General features: G+C 40.3%; 1 protein-coding gene across 1 annotated transcript in view; it reads right to left on the bottom strand.

Moving 5' to 3' along the window:
- The window catches only part of LOC126193177 (NAD-dependent protein deacetylase sirtuin-2-like), a 35,837-nt gene that overhangs the window by 5,489 nt on the left and 7,863 nt on the right, over positions 1-22,485 (bottom strand). The window contains exons 4-6 of the mRNA XM_049932665.1: positions 9,507-9,739; positions 5,810-5,933; positions 3,033-3,225 (exon numbers count right to left, since the gene is read on the bottom strand). Coding sequence (XP_049788622.1) covers positions 3,033-3,225; positions 5,810-5,933; positions 9,507-9,739 — 550 coding nt within the window. The remainder of the gene's footprint in view (positions 1-3,032; positions 3,226-5,809; positions 5,934-9,506; positions 9,740-22,485) is intronic.

Here is a 22,485-nt window from a genome sequence, read left to right as displayed (position 1 = left end):
AGGGAGGCTAAGAAACTCTCAGCATCACCTTCTCTACCACTGCACCAGGAATTCTGTCATCCGCCACAGCAACAATTGCGATCAAGAAGACCAGCAAGTGTTACTGCAGGCAACTCATCGCGAATGGTTTTGATCTAAATGAAAGCTGGAAGCATGAATGGTCAACAAAATATTGGGAACAAGAGCCCATCACCTTGATCCCACAAAGAAGCCAAAAGGTTTTGACCTACCGAGGAAACTTTGGTGCCGCCTCGACAGGTTAAGGACTGGACATGGTTGTTGTAGCTACTTCAGGTACAAATGGGGCTGGATCAGTTCACCAATGTGTGAATGTAATCAAGAAGAGCAGACAACTGAATATTTAGTCCAACGCTGTCCACTTCATTCATACCCTGGAATTCCCAATGACTTGTTCACTCTCACACCCAGCTTAATTAACTGGTTGAAAAACACCGACTTTAAGGTTTAATCTTGTCTTATGTCATATGTATATTGTATAAAATCATTTTCCTTATATCAACTGTATATTGTATAAAATCACCATATGATTAAATAAATAAACCTATCTATATTCAATCACTGACCAGTATTCAGCACACTTATTTATACGTACCATCCGTATTGTTCTCAGGGTTGTCACAAGTTTCCCCAAGTGTAATGCCCTGATATTTCCATGATTTCCAGACAAGTTTTAGCATTTTTCCCTGACAAATTTTGAGATCTCGCGGGCAAGTAAAGACATAAGTTGACAAAAAAATGTAAGGACTTACGTATTTCTAAACGTCTGAGCAAAAATGTTAATACTTAACAGTAAAATCTTCTGTAATGAACTGTTTTTGGAAGGAGAAAGCAAGCCGACTGGTATTTATGTTTCATTAAGACCACGGATGTTATTTTATTTCAATAAAGCGAACCACATTTGATGACAAAAAATGAGATTTGTTGGAGTCGCAAAACAGGTTTAAAATATCTTCACTGCTTTCAGAAATAACAGAAAAAAGTGAGCCTCTTTAAAGAAACGTATAAGACGGGGAAGAGTTGTGCAAACCAACACTATAGGTGACCGCCAATAAAATGTTGCTTCTACTATGTTCGTTATTGTCAGTTATTACCCAATGTGTTAGGTCTATTATTCTACAGGTATTGTGTGATTTTTCCTTCAAGAAATACATTAGTACATAGCATACAAACTGCAAGGCTAGCAAGTAGTGGTGGCAGCACTGACTGCAAGCTGAGAGGAGGAGTGGGAAGGGGAGAAGCAGTACGAACGACAAAGTAGGGAAGCAGCACATGTATTCAGCTGCGCCCAGCCAGCGACAAAGCATAACATCTCAATAAATGAACAATTTCATGCTACTGAGACAAAAACGAGATTTTTCCAGTGTTTTTTTCAAATTTCAGATACGTTTGAAATTCCCTGATATTCTCTGATTTCCAGAGCTTGGGGCAACCCTGGTTTGCGTGTACATCTTGTTCCCTTGGTTTTATGTATACAGAGTGGGAAAAAATCTGATAAGGTCAGAGCAGGGCGGATGAAGTACAATCCTGCAACAGGTTGAAAATGCACTGTTGAGGAGCTACAGCCATTAAACAACAGCCAACTGGCAATGTGCATGCAGAACCATGTGCATTTACACAAACATCCCCCCCCCCCCCCCGTTAATACCTGGTACCCTAGAAGAGTGGAGTTATTAATTTAATTACCTGAAGTTACAGCTGAACATTCAAAGCAAGGCAAACTTAAAAATTCCTATCTGTTGCTGGTTATGTTAGATGAAAATTTTCTGAAACTTAACTATCAAATCAACAATGCTTAAAGTACTATAAGACCATTAATTTATTAAATTAATGAGCTTCATTGCTGTAAGATGGTCCACATCTGGTACTTTAAGGTGTAACATTGTTTATAATGAACTCTAAGGGCCATGTGTTTTAATTTTTGCTAATGTATAGGCAGCATGAATGAATTTTTTTTCTCTAACATGCACAGTACATCAGTCAGTGTGAACTAAGACAATGGTGGAATCAAATTTTAAATATTATTTTTCCCTTAAGTCACATATTTTGTAGGAAGTGCTTCAAATGCCTGCCTACAACTTTGAAAAAATAATTGGTACCCTTTCTTGAAAATTCCTGGCATGCTAAAAATTACAGTCATGGCCTCTAAAATTTTTGTGACCAACTCTTCATGGATGTTGACAAGTGCCTGGTAAGAGCTATCCTTCATAAAATCTCAAACAAACAAAAAAATGTCATTAGTGTTAAATCGGGTGATCTGAGAAGCCACTCTCACAGACCATCATGCCAAACTCACCTGCACCTGAGCACCAAACACACACACACACACACACACACACACACACACACACACACACACACACACACGACTACTGTCTCTGGCTGGCCTCGGCAGCCAGACCAAGTAGTTTTGTGTGTGTGTGTGTGTGTGTGTGTGTGTGTGTGTGTGTGTGTTTTGTCTAATTCAGAAAAAGGCCTTTTGGCTAAAAGTTTACTTGTTAAGTCTTTCTGTTGTACCAATCTGTGACTCAACATCTCCGCTGTATGGTGATTTGCAATCTATCCTTTTCATAATAAAGGGAGGAATAACACTTTAAGAGGATAAATGTGAACATAATTCGGCTTTTATAAGACAAGTGCTAGCACAGTTACTCACATTAAATTTGGTAATCTCAGTCAAAAAAACTCTTTGCTGCATAGGTATAATTTCCTCCTCAGTGAATCTGCCAATGTTGATTCAAAAAGGCTGCAAAGAATTTCTCCTTGGACTTGGGTAGCATACAGAGCTTTTATGGATAAACTTTTCCAATTCCTTTAATCTTCCCTTCTATTTAGTACCTGTCACATGCAGGCAAACACAAAGCCACAACATTTAGATTGTCTCAGTCAATAAAATTTGGTTTCATTAAAGCCTTTCATTCAGAGCTGCATACTCAAATAATTTTGTTAGGGATCAACAAGTTACGGTATATGATTTTTGTTAAATAAAAACACTATTTAGTCAAGTCACTTACCTATCAATAAGAGAAGCAAACGGCTGTACAGCAAGGGATGATCCCATTATGATGAGAAGGTCACATTTTGGAAAATCTTTCTGCATCAAAGTAAAAAATCTTGTCGGCAAATTTTCTCCAAAAAAGACTATATCTGGTTTGACAATGCCGTTACAATCTTCACATGTTGGGACGGAATCAGCAAATATTTTCTCTAAATAAGGAGAAAAACATAGCTTCAACAAGATAGTAAAAAAGTGTTCCAAATCTCAAAACACACAGTTGTACTCACGAACAGCACTTAATCAGTGACCCATGAAGATGTAAAAACAAAACTTGAATTAAAGATCCCTTTCACAGAGGGTTAGAAAGTAACAGACATGAGAATTGGAGAATTGGGAATGATCATTATAGGACAGGGGAAAAAGTTGCACATAAACAGGCAAAGAGAGGCACAGCCCTCAAGTGGGCGTGCCTTTATTTAAAGAGTGCCACCCAACAAATAACCTTGACCTGTACCATTCCATTGTTGTTTTACAGTTGTGAGCCTGTATCTATTCCTTCATTATTGCTTGAGCTAACACTGTGATAATTTGTATAGTCACACGTCCAAGAGAGCAGCAATAATATAAAATAAACAGTGAGTTAGGTAAGAAAAAATTTACGATCAATGCAAGAAAACAACCCAGATTCTGAGCTTGCAGCACAATCTCAAGATTAGGCAGTTGTCTGCAAGATAATTAGCAACTGAATAAACAGCTGACTTGAATCTGAAGCAACTGCATTGTTTAATGTTTTGATTGGGTCATTACTGTGGGGAAACACTTGTATGTGGCAACAAAATGATAAAATGAAACTTTTGTTTATTATTGTTAAACTAAACAGTAATCTGGCTCATATAATGTAAGTATATTTTATCATTGTTGAATCATAATAAGTTGAAACTGTGGTATTGCTCATACATGTTTACCTTGGTAATATAAAGACGGTACTCTTGACATGTGTACAAAGCATGCCGGATGCCTGATCATGTTATAAAAAATGGCACACCCGCTTGAAGGTTAACTAAAATAACTACAGGAACCTGAGAGATATTTTTAGAAATGTAAATGGCTATTTGTGTTGTTCTACATCTTTTGTAATCGACAGGGCTCACAGAAGTTACCTTCAGTGCTTAAGGGAAAAATAACCACTGGGTAGCTACTGAATGTGTTTATTTGGCATCCAATTTTGGGGCATTTTAGCTGTTTTCAATGAGGCAAAAGAAAGGTGTCAGTTATTGCATTCAGATGTGAGAAAGTTAAAAGATATAAAAGTGACAGAGGTTAATATCTATTTACACAAGTTACACAGTTCATTTGGGAAAAGTGGAGAACATACACCACATCAGGGCAATGTCCCATGGGGCAATCATCATCAATTACAAGCAGGGACCACCACCTAAATTCCTTGGTCAAAGATTGCTTTTAATTTTATTGGGGATAATACGGTGCAGAAAAAAGACTGGACCCTAGTGGTGGATGTGTAAGTGTATTTCCTTATGTGTATATGAAGTTGTGTTGTTGACTTACTGACCGTACTTTATGTACTACGTTCTAGTGTAAAAAAAACTATACTTACATATACAAATGAAGTGTAATGCTAAAAATGAGGGTACCGTCTAAAACATGATGTTACAAACAAGTACAAAGGTGACTTAATCAGGCAGTATAATAGATAATCAACTTAATGTAGAAGTGCACACACACACACACACACACACACACACACAAAGGAAGTCATGTAGCTGCATGGTCAATTTTTTTCCTTATACAAAGATAATTACTACTCAGTGAAGGTATTTGTTACTTATCAGGTGAAATATGATACTTGTACATCACCATACAATTGAAATAAGAAAATATGGAGTACCAAATTGTTGAAAAAATGAGATTATTCAAGGGAATCTTGTAAAATGCTGTAGCCATATTGTATATTAAATTAGGAGCTGCAAAATTCCAGGAAATCCAAGAAATATATACAGCAAAGACATAATTTTTAGGAGAGATCTCCTATGTTCTTTACACCATAGCACTACAATCTGGCACAAAAGTCTTTCAGACTGTTCATGTCAGGTTTAACTGTTGCACAGGTACCCTACGAGTTGGATTTAAATGGATGCTCAATTGGTAAAAACTGCGGACATACAATTTAAAAAATCAAACAATGGAAAATCCAAGATGGAATATAACAGTATTATGAGAAGGAAAGTTTCTACTTACCATATAGCAGAGATGCTGAGTCGCAGATAGGCACATTAAAAATACTCTCACAATTATAGCAGTCATGTGTGTGAGTTGCATTTGCGTGAGTGTGTGCATATGTCTGTCTATTGTTGACTAAGGCCTTAATGGCCAAAAGCTATAATTGTGAGAGTCTTTTGTTGTGCCTATCTGCAACTCAGTATCTCTGATATATGTTCAGTAACAACTTTCCTTTTTATAAATTTAAAAAATCAGATTTTAAGTATTATGAACAGAAATTTCAGAAATTCTGCACATGCCATCTATGTGGATTCAGAATGGTGTTTTGGTGTGATAGGCTTCAAAACAGCCTAGTAAATGCAAAGAGACAGAATTTTCTGCATTGCCAACCAGTTTTACTCAATTTTCCTCTACTTCAGCCCAATGCATAATATTCTGTTTTGTGGGATTCTCCTTATTTTCAGATGATTTGCCAGAAAATGAGCCTAGTGCTTTGATCATAAACGCACAACATATTTCATCACCTTACAGTTGTAGACCGAGCCTGGAACATACCTTTAATCCATTCCATTGAGTAACCTGAGTGACAGTCTATGCAATGAGATGTGTGAAATGTTCCATGGGCTTCTACAATCTTCTCTCCAGGAATTCCAGCTACTCTTTCTAATGTGTCAATATTCTGTAATTGTGAATCAGCAAATGAGTAACGACTGCAACACTTTCCTAAACAGTCTTAACACATGGGAAAAATAATCATAAAAGAAGCAGATAATAAATACTGGTACACTATATTTAAGCTAACTGCACAAGACTGTCCACCTTTGGTATGACAACAGTTCAGGTCCATTTCAAACTATCTGCAGTTAAATTTTCGATTGTTTCTTTACAATACATAAGGTAAATGCTGGGATGGTTCCTTTGGGAAGGACACTGCCAATTTATTTCATTAATCTGAGCTTGCACTCACACACACAGACTGAAAGAGAGAGGAAAAAGTAACAAAATTCAAATTCGGTGTCAAACTCTCTCGGGAACAAATGAACTCTGACAAATTTAGGGAACACAGTGCATACAATGTTTTGTAAAGCAAAAAGGCATTTCTAAAAAACGAAATTACACAAAGTACATTAATATGTGTGTGCAGTGCCCTCAGAATGCTGTACACCACATTTAAAATCATCATACCTGTAATGACAAAAATAATCAATTTTTGACAATATAATGTAATGGGATGGATAAAAAACTTACAAACTGGCAGCAGACGAACACACATTAAAAAAACGGTTTTACATATGAAAGCTTTAGGAGCCAGTGCCTCCTTCTTCTGACAGAGGAGCTGAAGGTGAAGGAAGAGGGGTGAAGGGAAAGGAACTGGACAGATTTAGGAAAAGCGGTAGAGTTCGGAAAGATCATCCAGAATCCTGGGTCAGGTGAGATTTTTTGTACGGGATGAGAAGGAAAGACTGATTGTTAGTCCTTGTGGCCACCATTCCTTCTTATGTAATCCTCTTGTCAGTCTATGTCGTCATCGATCTTCTTTAAACTGTTATCTGTTTTCTACCTTACGCGCTAGTCCATTTGTTTCCGGTCAATAAGCACAGTGCCACCCCACAAGGGGTTATGGGCGTTAAAATCTCCCAACATTAGGAAAGGTTTAGGGAGTTGATGAATCAGTGCAGCCAACGCGTCCAGGGGGTACTGCACCATCTGGAGGAAGATATACATTGCAGACAGTTATTTCCGGTGTCGTCCTTATCCTGACAGCCACAGCTTCAAGAAGGGTTTGAAAGGCCACATGTTCACTACATACCGAGTTCAGAACATAGACGTAAACTCCACCTGACACACTATTATAGTCGCTACGGTTCTTGTAATATCCCCTATAGCCGTGAAGGGCAGGGGTCCGCATTGCCGGGAACCAGGTTTCCTGGAGGGCACTGCAGAAAGCAGATGTAAAGCTTAACAGTAGCTGTAGCTCAGCCAGGTGGTGGAAAAACCACAGCAATTCCACTGGAGGTTGACTTTATTGTGAGGCTGGGAAGGCATGAAGCATGCAAGGAGGCAGGTTACCTGCTGCCACCGATTGAGTATTTGTATCTATTCCTATTGTGTATGAGGCATCAGTGAGATCCAGGTCCTCAGGCGATGCTGAGATCTCCACCTCATCCGCAGGTGCAGAATTGGTAGGGAGTGGTGGTGTTGGGGCCACCGGAGGGTCCTTTTTCTTAGCAGACTTCCTTGTTTGCATGCCCTCTCACTTCTCTTTAGGGGTTTGCTGGGAGGACTTATCCAAAGTAGCTTCAGGCATGGAGGAAGACCGTGAACCTCTTTGTCCAGCAGCTTTTGGCTCCTTTAGCCACTGGAGAATGTCCACTGTGGCATCAGTGGAGACCTTGGGAGAGAGCATCCCAACGGATCCCTTCCGCAGGAAAGGAGCCGGAGGACGCAGTTGCTTCTCTGGCTGGGAGGAGGGGACTGTTGTCCCCTGCATTTGGGGGGGCCTTGCTTCCGAAGTACGTACTTTGGGAGCAACGAAAGGAGATTTTCCCCCTACCACCAAGGGGGCGGAAGTCTTCTGGAGGCCCAGAGGGCCCACTGTTCGTAGCACAGTGTGTGGTACAACTGGTACTTGTGGTGGCGATGGTAATGTAGCTGCAGCATATGTGGACATCAACCCAACGGGGTGTAATCGTTCAAATTTATATTTACCTTCTTGGTAAGTCAGCCAGTCCAGGGTCTTGTACTCCATGATTTTCTGCTCCTTTTGGAGCACTGTGCAGTCTGGCGAGCAACAGGAGTGCTGCTCTCCGCAGTTGATACAAGTGAGAGGAGGCACACAGGGAGTATCTGGATGTATTGGACATCCGCAGTCACATGTGGCGTTGTAAGTGCAGTGGGGAGACATGTGCCTGAATTTCCAGCACTTAAAGCGCCGCATACAGAGGGACTTATGGTTTAATGTCACAGCAGTAAACCATCACCTTGACCTTTTCAGGCAATGAATCACCTTCAAAGGCCAAGATGAAGGCACCGGTAGCAACCCTGTTGTCTTTGGGTCCCCTGTAAATGCACCAGATGAAATGAACACCCCATTGTTCTAAACTTGTATGGAGCTCATCGTCAAACTGCAAGAGGAGATCGCAATGGAAAATGGTCCCCTGGACCGTGTTGAGGCTTTTACGAGTGGTAGAAATAGGAATATCACCCAGCTTGTGACAGGCGAGTAGTGCTCGGATTGGGCTGGGAATACTGTATGAATCAAGACTGCATTGTTTTGCATTTTGGACAGTGCTGTCACTTCTCCAAACTTATCCTCAATGTGTTCTACGAAAAGCTTGCCAGTCACAACAGTCTTTTGTGTGTGTGTTCTTCCGCTGCTTGGTGAGTAGATTTTTTATCTATCCAATTAAATAATTTTGTTAGTTACATTATAATATAGATAATAAGGTAACTTGAGAATTAGGTTACACTGTAGCACAATCTTAGTAACATCAATGCTTGCTAGTTGGGTTGAACTCCAACAATTGCTTGGATGGCAACTAGGGCGATACGACAATTTGGTTTGGACTAGAGAACACATTACAAGATGGTTATCAATGTTCAAATATGTAAATTCAATAAACGTAGATTGAGATCCTAACTATACTATGTTTGGATCTTGAAACAGAGTGAGCTGCGTATTCTAATGAAGCAAAGAAAGAAAGTAACTAACAAGTAAAGAGTAAAAAATATAAGTAATAAAGTTGGATAGAGAACAATGCAAAGAAAGGCATGAAGAGAGAAAAGAAGTAGAGAACCTAAAAGCAACACAATGGCAGAAAATATCTAGAGATATAATTGAGAAAGTGACCAAATACTCCTAATGTACATCACATATCTGCTAATTATTCTCTTTGGTAAGTGCTCTATTTATTAACTTAATTACCACTGATCATACTATATGTCTAGCATTATATTCCTGATTTATGGAGGTCTAAGATCTACTTCAGTTTTACATTCAGACTTATTTCAAGTGAAAGATGATGTGTCTGTTTCACATTTGGTACCTGTGTAATGTGACACAATGTCGATCGCTTCATGCTGCAAGTTTTTTAATTGTGTCTTTCTTTCTCTGGCCCTATATTCTGGGACACAGTGTAGTCAATTAATTATACCATGAAAGCAATAAGTTTTGTTATGATGATTCATTAACCACTGTAAATTATATCTGGAATAATTCAAGAACCCTTGAAATACAATACACAATTCTGACCTGAGTATAGTGTCTTAGCAGTAGCCCTTTTTCCTGCAAGAGCCGAATGAAGTAGTGGCACACAGTTGGCTTGAAAGAACCAGGATATAGCTCCTTTGCCAGTGTGAAAAAAGGTTTTGGATTCTCTCTAAAAAAGCCTATTTCAAATATTGCCTGTGGATCGGGCAAGTTGTATTTCTCAAGATTGTGGTAAAGACCTGATCCTGGTGATCGAAAATCAGGAATTCCAGCAGCTGCAAAACAGGAAAGACATCACAACTAATGAACAATCATTTATGTTGCACATAAGACTTACAACATAAACACTTAGATTTTTGTGATACAAAAAAATGAAAATGTTAGTTATTGATAATAAGAAAATGTGCAATAGTGGAATTCAAACATACACATTGTGTTTCAGAGTGATGTTCATTCATTCATTCGTCCATCCATCCACAATGTATTCTGCAAATCTTGTCATGGAAGGATTAGTGAAATGAATCAAATTGTATATTAATAGGCAGAAGCAGCTGTTGCTGATGGCTTCAGTAACATATACTAATAGTAAACTACAACTAGTGATACTCTGATGACTTTTAAAAGGAGCGGCCAACAAGATACTTTTTAACTGAGATAAAAATATTGACAGATTTACATGTACCAGCAGTTTTGGAAAAACACACCACAATAAGAATATTTTTAATTCTCTAATAATATTAAATGCACCAAATTTCTGGAATATTTCTCATTGTGGAACAGAAAAGATAGAACTAAGATGTATGTTTGTAAGGTGTCCAAGTTATAGATAGAGTTAAGCACTTTTGAACACCAAGCAATCAAAACAAGATATTCTGCAAGTACTACGGTAAGATAATCATTCAATTCTTGAACTTCATAAGTGCCATAAGATCAAATCCATTAAGTCAACAAGTGAGTGAAGCTGCTGGAAACACTAAAGATTTAGGGGACAAAATGTTGGCACCAAGGTTAACATGATGACCCAGTACCCAATTGTTCACAACAACGTGTGTACCGGAAACTGATTTCAACTGAAATGACTGTAATATTGCTTTGACGAGATAACTGCACTTCTCTAAACACATTGGAATATGGGAATTTTTAACAATTAAAATGCCAACTATTTCAATTTTCTTCTTTTCTTTCTTGTCCCTCCAATCCTATTAGAAAACAACAAATATGAAACCACAAATGCCATTCTTCGTTTGTCCATTACAACACAACAAGCTTTAATTTCATTAATGAATAACTCCACTAAAATTCAGATGATGTGACTTACCAAATGAAAGTGCTGGCAGGTCGACAGACACACAAACAAACACACAGAATTCAAGCTTTCGCAACAAACTGTTGCCTCATCAGGAAAGAGGGAAGGAGAGGGAAAGACGAAAGGATGTGGATTTTAAGGGAGAGGGTAAGGAGTCATTCCAATCCCGGGAGCGGAAAGACTTACCTCATGGGGAACAAAGGACGGGTATACACTCACACACACACATATCCATCCACACATATACAGACACAAGCAGACATATTTAAAGACAAAGAGTTTGGGCAGAGATGTCAGTCAAGGCAGAAGTGCAGAGGCAAAGATGTTGAATGACAGGTGAGGTATGAGTGGCGGCAACTTGAAATTAGCGGAGATTGAGGCCTGGTGGATAACGGGAAGAGAGGATATATTGAAGAGCAAGTTCCCATCTCCAGAGTTCGGATAGGTTGGTGTTAGTGGGAAGTATCCAGATAACCCGGACGGTGTAACACTGTGCCAAGATGTGCTGGCCATGCACCAAGGCATGTTTAGCCACAGGGTGATCCTCATTACCAACAAACACTGTCTGCCTGTGTCCATTCATGCGAATGGACAGTTTGTTGCTGGTCATTCCCACATAGAATGCGTCACAGTGTAGGCAGGTCAGTTAGTAGATCACGTGGGTGCTTTCACACGTGGCTCTGACTTTGATCGTGTACACCTTCCGGGTTACAGGACTGGAGTAGGTGGTGGTGGGAGGGTGCATGGGACAGGTTTTACACCGGGGGCAGTTACAAGGGTAGGAGCCAGAGGGTAGGGAAGGTGGTTTGGGGATTTCATAGGGATGAACTAAGAGGTTACGAAGGTTAGGTGGACGGCGGAAAGACACTCTTGGTGGAGTGGGGAGGATTTCATGAAGGATGGATCTCATTTCAGGGCAGGATTTGAGGAAGTCGTATCCCTGCTTGAGAGCCACATTCAGAATCTGATCCAGTCCCGGAAAGTATCCTGTCACAAGTGGGGAGCTTTTGTGGTTCTTCTGTGGGAGGTTCTGGGTTTGAGAGGATGAGGAAGTGGCTCTGGTTATTTGCTTCTGTACCAGGTCGGGAGGGTAGTTGCGGGATGCGAAAGCTGTTGTCAGGTTGTTGGCGTAATGCTTCAGGGATTCCGGACTGGAGCAGATTCGTTTGCCACGAAGACATAGGCTGTAGGGAAGGGACCGTTTGATGTGGAATGGGTGGCAGCTGTCGTAATGGAGGTACTGTACATGATCGTCGGGAGTATGTGGCTGAGGGACTGCGTCAGCTTTCAGACAACACCACACAACAGAACCTCCATTACGACAGCTGCCACCCATTCCACATCAAACGGTCCCTTCCCTACAGCCTATGTCTTCGTGGCAAATGAATCTGCTCCAGTCCGGAATCCCTGAAGCATTACACCAACAACCTGTCAACAGCTTTCGCATCCCGCAACTACCCTCCCAACCTGGTACAGAAGCAAATAACCAGAGCCACTTCCTCATCCTCTCAAACCCAGAACCTCCCACAGAAGAACCACAAAAGCTCCCCACTTGTGACAGGATACTTTCCGGGACTGGATCAGATTCTGAATGTGGCTCTCCAGCAGGGATACGACTTCCTCAAATCCTGCCCTGAAATGAGATCCATCCTTCATGAAATCCTCCCCACTCCACTAAGAGTGTCTTTCCGCCATCCACCTAACCTTCGTAACCTCTTAGTTCATCCCTATGAAATCCCCAAACCACCTTCCCTACCCTCTGGCTCCTACCCTTGTAACCGTCCCGGTGTAAAACCTGTCCCATGCACCCTCCCACCACCACCTACTCCAGTCCTGTAACCCGGAAGGTGTACACGATCAAAGGCAAAGCCACGTGTGAAAGCACCCACGTGATCTACCAACTGACCTGCCTACACTGTGACGCATTCTATGTGGGAATGACCAGCAACAAACTGTCCATTCGCATGAATGGACACAGGCAGACAGTGTTTGTTGGTAATGAGGATCACCCTGTGGCTAAACATGCCTTGGTGCACGGCCAGCACATCTTGGCACAGTGTTACACCGTCCGGGTTATCTGGATACTTCCCACTAACACCAACCTATCCGAACTCTGGAGATGGGAACTTGCTCTTCAATATATCCTCTCTTCCCGTTATCCACCAGGCCTCAATCTCCGCTAATTTCAAGATGCCGCCACTCATACCTCACCTTTCATTCAACATCTTTGCCTCTGCACTTCTGCCTTGACTGACATCTCTGCCCAAACTCTTTGTCTTTAAATGTGTCTGCTTGTGTCTGTATATGTGTGGATGGATATGTGTGTGTGTGTGTGTGTGTGTGTGTGTGTGTGTGTGTGTGTGAGTGTATACCCGTCCTTTTTTCCCCCTAAGGTAAGTCTTTCCGCTCCCGGGATTGGAATGACTCCTTACCCTCTCCCTTAAAACCCACATCCTTTCGTCTTTCCCTCTCCTTCCCTCTTTCCTGATGAGGCAACAGTTTGTTGTGAAAGCTTGAATTCTGTGTGTATGTTTGTGTGTCTGTCGACCTGCCAGCACTTTCATTTGGTAAGTCACATCATCTTTGTTTTTAGATATATTTTTCCTGCGTGGAATGTTTCCCTATATATATATATATATATATATATATATATATATATATATATATATATATATATATATATATATATATATATATATATATATATAACAGAGGGAAACATTCCACGTGGAAAAAATATATCTAAAAAGAAAGATGATGAGACTTACCAAACAAAAGCGCTGGCAGGTCGATAGACACACAAACAAACACAAATATACACACAAAATTCAAGCTTTCGCAACAAACTGTTGCCTCATCAGGAAAGAGGGGAAGGAGAGGGAAAGACGAAAGGATGTGGGTTTTAAGGGAGAGGGTAAGGAGTCATTCCAATCACGGGAGCGGAAAGACTTACCTTAGGGGGGAAAAAGGACAGGTATACACTCGCACACACACACCTATCCATCCACACATACAGACACAAGCAGACATATTTAAAGACAAAGAGTTTGGGCAGAGATGTCAGTCGAGGTGGAAGAGTAGAGGCAAAGAAGTTGTTGAGAGACAGGTGAGGTATGAGTGGCGGCAACTTGAAATTAGCGGAGATTGAGGCCTGGCGGATAACGAGAAGAGAGGATATACAGAAGGGCAAGTTCCCATCTCCGGAGTTCGGATAGGTTGGTGTTGGTGGGAAGTATCCAGATAACCCAGACGGTGTAACACTGTGCCAAGATGTGCTGGCTGTGCACCAAGGCATGTTTAGCCACAGGGTGATCCTCATTACCAACAAACACTGTCTGCCTGTGTCCATTCATGCGAATGGACGGTTTGTTGCTGGTCATTCCCACATAGAATGCATCACAGTGTAGGCAGGTCAGTTGGTAAATCACGTGGGTGCTTTCACACGTGGCTCTGCCTTTGATCGTGTACACCTTCCGGGTTACAGGACTGGAGTAGGTGGTGGTGGGAGGGTGCATGGGACAGGTTTTGCACCGGGGCGGTTACAAGGATGGAGCCAACTGACCTGCCTACACTGTGATGCATTCTATGTGGGAATGACCAGCAACAAACTGTCCATTCGCATGAATGGACACAGGCAGACAGTGTTTGTTGGTAATGAGGATCACCCTGTGGCTAAACATGCCTTGGTGCACAGCCAGCACATCTTGGCACAGTGTTACACCGTCCGGGTTATCTGGATACTTCCCACCAACACCAACCTATCCGAACTCCGGAGATGGGAACTTGCCCTTCAGTATATCCTCTCTTCTCGTTATCCGCCAGGCCTCAATCTCCGCTAATTTCAAGTTGCCGCCACTCATACCTCACCTGTCTCTCAACAACTTCTTTGCCTCTACTCTTCCACCTCGACTGACATCTCTGCCCAAACTCTTTGCCTTTAAATATGTCTGCTTGTGTCTGTATGTGTGGATGGATATGTGTGTGTGTGCGCGAGTGTATACCTGTCCTTTTTTCCCCCTAAGGTAAGTCTTTCCGCTCCCGGGATTGGAATGACTCCTTACCCTCTCCCTTAAAACCCACATCCTTTCGCCTTTCCCTCTCCTTCCCCTCTTTCCTGATGAGGCAACAGTTTGTTGCGAAAGCTTGAATTTTGTGGGTTAACTGTTCCCACGTCAATCTGAGAACTGCTGACCCTATTTTGGTGGTACATAAAACTGGGAAACTGGGTGTTAATGCCAATTTGGTTAGGAGAAGTATGAACTATGCCATACAAAACTTAAATGCAGTACTGCAGCGTGTTTACGTCTTTTATCATACTTGTGAACCAATCCCCCCCCCCCCCCCCCCCAAAAAAATCTAAAAGTAAATTCACTCAGACAAGAAAATAACAGATACCTGAATACAACAGAGTCCTCAACATCAATAGTAAATTAGAGGGGGACATATTCTGATAGTGGATGAAGCATGGCACAAAAAATTATGTAAAATAGAGTATAAAATAAAGCACGCATGGAAACATGTTCAGAAATATCTCTACCATAAGATATGTGGCACTATTGGTGGTCTCTGATTCAGAGCATCCATTAGCGTTCAATGATAAAAGGAGAAGTTGCCCTCTCAACAACACACTACAAAGCACTTCATACTGATCTCCACCATGTCACCAGAAAAAAGAAAGACCCAAACATTTGAGTGAAGGTATCAACTTCCTTGTAAGACAATGTTAAGCAACACTTGAATTTGTATACCGCAGGAACTACTTCGTGAGTCTTAGCACTGGAAACCACTTGACTATCACATACATGGCCGTAACTTATCATCTTGCGACTTACAACTTTATTGGCAAAGTGAAATTTGATACTGGAGGAAGGCAGATAGAGGTATGAGGGAATGACTAGTGTTATCAGTAATCAGTAGTCTTTTACAAATTAGTTACAAAAACTGGTGAGGAGTTGAACAAATGCCCAACTCTTTTCAAAATTAAAATTCCTCTAACTGGTATTAGAGAACACATTATGTTCCTTTAAATAGGGAAGGAGATAGAGTATGCTGTTTATAACAAGTGCACAGGTTAAGATTTACAATGAGGCCACATAGCTGGGTGTATTTTTAAGAATAAAGTAAGCTTGCACGAGTTAACTGCATAATAAAAAATTAATTTCGGAAACTTAATGAAAATTTTGAACTTGTAGGTTTCATGATGCAACTTAAGAATATCATGACTGCAGATTAGAAACAGAATGAGTCCTTCGCACACCAAATACTAACATGTCGCAACAGACAAATTCCTCCCACAGTTCTGAGAGATGTCACTGATGTTGGAACAAGGGAAGATTGTCCAAGAGATTTGTTGCACATGTTACTGATTTGACAAGGATTTACAACTGAGTAATGAGGGGAGTTACGTTCGATGGCAAGGAAATAGCACAACTGTTGTGAGTGAGGTGCATTTCAGGTACATTTTGAAACTTCCTGGCAGATTAAAACTGTGTGCTGGACCGAGACTCAAACACGGGACCTTTGCCTTTCGCGGGCAAATGCTCTACCAACTGAGCTACCCAAGCACGACTCACGCCCTGTCCTCACAACTTTACTTCTGCCAGTACCTCGTCTCCTACCTTCCAAACTTTACAGAAGCTCTCCTGCGAACCTTGCAGAACTAGCACTTCCGAAAGAAAAGATATTGCGGAGACATGCAAATTTCTCAACCAGAGGCTCTGTCAATTCTGTGACAGGGATTAGTGATCATGGCATCACAGCAACAATAATTACCAAAGTTAATAAATCCATCAAGAAAGTTAGGAGAATTTTCTGCAGCAAAGAGCAGATAAGCAGTTGTCAGCCTACTCCTTAAACAATGAATGGACATCATTTAGGTTCAATACAATGAACATAGAGGAAGTATGGGCAAAGTTTAAACTGACAGTCTTGAGAAGTACTTCTGAACTCTGGAGAATTATGTGGAAGTATGTGGATTAAGGATGGAAAATATACACAATAGTTTAACAACAAAATTTGAAAAATGCTGAGGAAGCACAGGCTCTTGCACTCGGTTCAAAAATGACCACAGAAATGTCGATAAGCAAGAATCAGTAGAAATTTATGCATCTACAAAAAGATCAATTAGCGAAGCGTACGACAACTTCCACAATAATACCTTAGCAAAACATCTTGTTGAGAACCTGAGAAGATTCTGGTCATACATAAAATCATTAAGTGGTCTGAAGGTTTCTATCCAGTCAATTGCCAAACATTCAGGTGTGGAAATAGAAGACAGCAAAAAGAAAGCAAAAGTTTTAAATTTCACATTTAAAAAAATCATTCTTACCTGAGGATCGTACATACATACCATCATTTGAATATCAAACAGAATTACATATAGAGGACACAGAAATAGGGATCACTGGCACTGCCAAACAACTGACAGAGTTGAAAACAAATGTCATCAGTCCTGGCTGAAATCCCAGTTTGGTACACAGAGTACTCTTTGGCATTGGCCCCTTACTTGGTTTGCAATAATCATGAATCTCTCACCTTGTGCGAAGTACAAAGCAACTGGAAAAAAAGTGCAGCTGACTCCTATATATAAGAAGATAAAAAGAAAAGCCTCTGCAAAATTACAGACCACTTTGGATCACTGTAGAATTACTGAGCATGTTCTGAATTCAAATATAATAAATTTCCTTGAGACATAAAACTTCTGTTTGCAAATCAGCATGAATTTTGAAAGCATTGCTCAAGCAAAACTCAGCTCTTGCCCTTCCTTATACAGTACTCCGTGAACCACAGATGAAGGGCAAGGGCAGATTCCATATTCCTAGATTTCCAGAAAATGTTTTATACAGTGCCCCACTGCAAACTTTGAACGAAGGTCCCAGCATAAGGAATACGTTCCCAAATATGTGAGTGGCTCTACGGCGTCTTATGTAACAGGAGTGCGTTGTTCTGGATGACGAGCGTTTATCAGAGATGAGGATACCTTCAGGAATGTCCCATGGAAGTGTGATAGGGACATTCTTGTTCTCTATGTACATAAATAATCTGACAGATAGGGTGAGCAGAAATCCGCAACTGCTTACTGATGATGCTGTAGTATATGGGAAAGTGTTGTCACCGACACCCAAACCTCCAAATGTCAGAACTCAGAACGGTACCATAGTTGTATGTCGATAGAGTATCAACCAAAGCTCCGATTTAGTTCCGTACTACGTGCTGTTGTCCAGCAGAATGGGCATACACGTTAATTAAAAGTAACACCAGAACTGTGGAGCACAGGAAAAGCGTAACTGTGTCTAACAAACACATATAGCTTCCATGGGTAATTGGTAGAGTGTTGGATTGACATACCAAGGATCATGGGGACATACCCCAATGACAACTCTCTTTTTTTTTTTTGCATGAAAGCGTTATATGGGACTATTAATACTTCCACATGTGTGATGCAATTGTTTCTTTATTCTACTGTCCCAGTTGTTTATGTTTATTTTGTGAATCCGCAAATGCACTAGCTGCTTCATGGCGAGTGGTGTCTGTTCTGTCGCACATGTATGACAGAACACCAAATATATCTATACAAATCTATTCTATAGGTTTGATAGTTTCACCTAATGAAGCAAAAGCAGACTGCCAAAAGAACACTGCTACAGACTCCGAAAAGATCGCTCCTTAAAAATATTTTCGTTCGAACATATCATGACTGAAGCGACTGGAGTTACAAACATTTTAATGAAAGTTTGGTGTTTCTAAATTAAATAGTTTGAGAGATACGAAGTGTGAACTTTCTGATCGCAGTAACAATTCCGTGTGGCATGTTTTGTGCTCTGTATGGAATATTTTAGCAAGCAAAGAAGACCACTGAAACAACAGAATGTTTAACTCATGAATAGAATGTGAAAATTAGTTGGATCTGACTTACTAAAATTCTGGCTGCTTTTCGAGTGAATATTTGTTATACAGACAGTGAACTTTGAATGATAATGTTTTACCATATTAAATACAGACTTGATAGCCATTTCATATGTTTCAATGTGAATAAAAAGCAGAGTTAATCTAATTTTAAACACTTTTTTGTAAGTATACTGAAGATCTCAAACACCCGATTTTTTAACAACGAACTTTCAGGAGCTGACTTTCAACTAGAGTTTACGCGGCCTCTGTGTGGTAGATATTAGGTGGTGGTTTCATCAATGCTGCTTTACACTGCCTGGCACGTATCTGCTGCCATAGAGTGAAGGGACAACGGCAAGAATCCTATCGAGGTAGGTGAACTGAACAACAGCGTTAACAAAAAAGCAGACAACCAACCTACACCTCCAGGAAGTGATGGTCAATGGTACTTCCAACACAAAATAATTTGACTGTCCATGTTGAAACCGAAAATGCAAACAAATGAAAATCAAATAAACATGGACTACTGCCCTTTTCATATTCCCCCAATTCAGTTACACAACATACAGCAGTTTATGGAAAAAATGATTAAAAAAAAGTATTTCTTTATTGTAGCTCAGTTTTCCCAAATCATGCATAGTAATGAGATGCAGGAACCTGTAACTCACTTTTAGGGTGCTAAGTCAACACTCATTCTTGTACTCATTTAGTATTGTGAAAACTTGTGTACATTTGTAGAAGTGAGCAGCACATTTCTTACAAAAATCTTTGTCAGCATCTACTGACATATATGCCAATACCATAATGGAAAAATTTACATTTTTTGTATCCAGTTTTTTGAGGTAACACAGGAAAGATGATAAATGACAATCACAAAGTCTGAAAAGGTAATATACATTTTAACCAATTTTTTGACCAACTGCCATCTCACTAGTGCTGCCATTAGACACAGTGTGGACATTTACTGTGCACAATGAGCTACAAATTACTGCAAACAATGATGCATCAAAAGTAACTCAAAACAGTATAACGATTAGAAGCGCATCACACGATTGCGCACAGATCCTGTCACCCTCGACAACTTGATGACTGGGCAAAAGCCAAAAGAAGCAAGTCATAAGTGTGACTAAAGTCTGACTAAAATTACTTGTTAGTTAACATGTCATGCCTCGGAAAACTGAATTGTTCCAACCAAAGCTCTCAATGTCACACGTCAATAGTCCACTGCCACCAATGTGTCGCAACAGTGTCAGTCAAGTTGTAGTATTCAAGTTGTGTAGTGCATTCTCATTTACAGCCTCATTGATGATTGCTGGTTACAACCTGTAATAATTTATTATTTGTTTATTGGCAGCTTGCTCCCTGTTTGACTGTACCTTGGCCAGAAGGCAGCTGACAACCAATGTGGCAATGTTTGACAGTATAATGTAACTGAATACATAAAAAATTCACTCACCAACCAGCAGCAGAACATGCACATAAAATAAGGTTGTAATTATGCAATGTTTTGGAGAGTGGAGAGGCTCTCCAGTCCTTTCCCTTCACCCCTGCTCCTTCCCCTTCAACCCCTCTGCCAGAAGAAGGAGCCACTGGCTTCAAAACATTGCATAATTACAATTTTCTTTTATAAGCTTTTCTGCCGCTGGCTTGGCGAGTAGATTTTATAATGTATCCAATTACATTACATTGTCAAAAATGTGGCAGACGTCAGCTAACAAGTAATTTCAGTTAGATTTTGTAACTCTAAATGGACAGAACTTATATTTGTATGTTTTCTTGGAGGAATGTTGGCAGCATTCAGCATAGTGGCAATCAAGTATGGACAACAACTGGATTTGTTAGCTGAAAGAGAATATAAGTAAGATGATGTGTTTTGTAGCATTTAAATCTCTCATGGCCCAATCATAATTACTCTCTGAATGTGCAATTTATTAAAAAATTACAACCAGAATATATTGGCAAATAATTTAAACTAATCTTTTATTTTTCACTGTAACCAGAACATCAAGATTGCAATGTGTAACACCACTGAGCCACTAGCTTTTGAATTAACATAAAACACAATCATTGTCATAGCTGAAATTTAAAGAAATTTCACATTTTCTAACTTTACCAAAAATGCAAGCTGTGCTATGTATTCAAACGAAATAGCAGAACACTTGAAACAAACTTTTCACAATACCGGAAACTTCAATATTAGTGCTAGAAATGTTTCATCACTTTTCTCTTTTCTTATTAGTTACCTAAAACTGTCCTCCACTGGGATGCAGAACTGTTGATGATAATTGAGGTCATCAGTGTCTCTGCCCTAGGCAAAACCACTACTCATGATGGTGAGAGGGAGGATAAACACTGACCTCATTCAACATAAAATTTGTTTATGATGTGTTACTGTCATCCTTTAATTGACTAAAGTAATAACAAGCAGGAGAGTAATAACCAGATATCCACAAGGAAAACCTCTTCTGGAAGATACAAGATAAGTCACCGATTTAAGAAAACTGAGACAGTGCCACGGTTTTGCGGTGCAAGGGAGTACCCTGATGGAGGCCTCCTGGGGCTCCTATTCCGGCAAAAAACTCTCTCCCTGCATTCATCCCACCCATCAACTTCAAACTGGCAAGACTGTAGGAAAAATTCTAACAACAATTACATCTAAAATGGAGAAATAAGGCACGCTAGCTTTTCTGGATCTAAAATGATTGAATGATTAAAAGACGAAAACAATTTATTGGTTGCATAGATCACAGCTAGTGGTCCCTCAGGACTCTTATTGCAGTGAAAGATTCTCTCTCACTATCTGCCCCAAACACTTACATAAACCTAAGAAAAGGATAAAATTTTTTGGGGTTATGAATTTAGGACTTATAACCAGTTGTTTCACCACCTGAAAGTATGAGAGGTGGAGGGAGACTCAGCATGAAATCTCTCCTCAGATTGACGCAGGTGGCACACACTCTCAATACATGGGCTGTTGTGTGGCAAGCCCCACACACAAAATGACATGGGTTTTTCTTTTCACCACAAGATAAAATCTTTAGTGAGCCTAATGTACAAAATTTCTGCCTGCATAAAGTGATAGATCCTTTCAATGATATTCAACAGAAAATCCTATATGCAGTAGTTGTTTCCATAACCATTGTTAATTTGTTGGGGGTTGTGATATTTTGCCACTAAATATTCTAAATCTTCAAGATTACGTGCTTTTTGGCATCATCAGTTGATACCAAGTACTTCCGAAACTAGTAATTCACTTCTAGTTAATCTTAAGCCAGTTGGTTAGTGAGCTTGTTTTCTGGCATACAAACACGGTTTAGCACAGTTTAGTGGTTGGGTCAGGGATTTTCTCCGCTCAGGGACTGGGTATTGTGTTGTCTTCATCATCATTTCATCCCCATCCAGCATGCAGGTCGCCCAATGTGGTGTCAAATGTAATAGGACCTGCACCAAGGCGGCCGGACCTGCCCCGTAAGGGGCCTCCCAGCCAATGACGCCAAACGCTCATTTCCGTAAACTTGATGCCAATGGTGCTGCAGATCCATAAGCCATACAGCTGTAACCTAAACTAGATTTCGGTTTGTTGGGAGAATTAGAGTCACAAAAGAAAGCCCACCAGGAAGTTCCATTCAGGGACTAAAGAGTGTTGAGTTTATTCATACAGTTAACGTTTAATAGGCATGAATGTGGTAACATGTTAGCTTCTAGTCAAAATCAAGATCTAGGAACCGAAACTGTTCTACCACAGCTAATATACTACATGATCAGAAGTATCCAGATGTCTATTAGTGGCTATTAATATGGGGTACATCCACCCTTCACCTTTATGTC

Source organism: Schistocerca nitens, chromosome 1 (assembly GCF_023898315.1).
Source record: "Schistocerca nitens isolate TAMUIC-IGC-003100 chromosome 1, iqSchNite1.1, whole genome shotgun sequence".
NCBI classification, from domain to species: domain Eukaryota; kingdom Metazoa; phylum Arthropoda; class Insecta; order Orthoptera; family Acrididae; genus Schistocerca; species Schistocerca nitens.
This window is presented reverse-complemented; position numbering and strand designations above follow the sequence as displayed.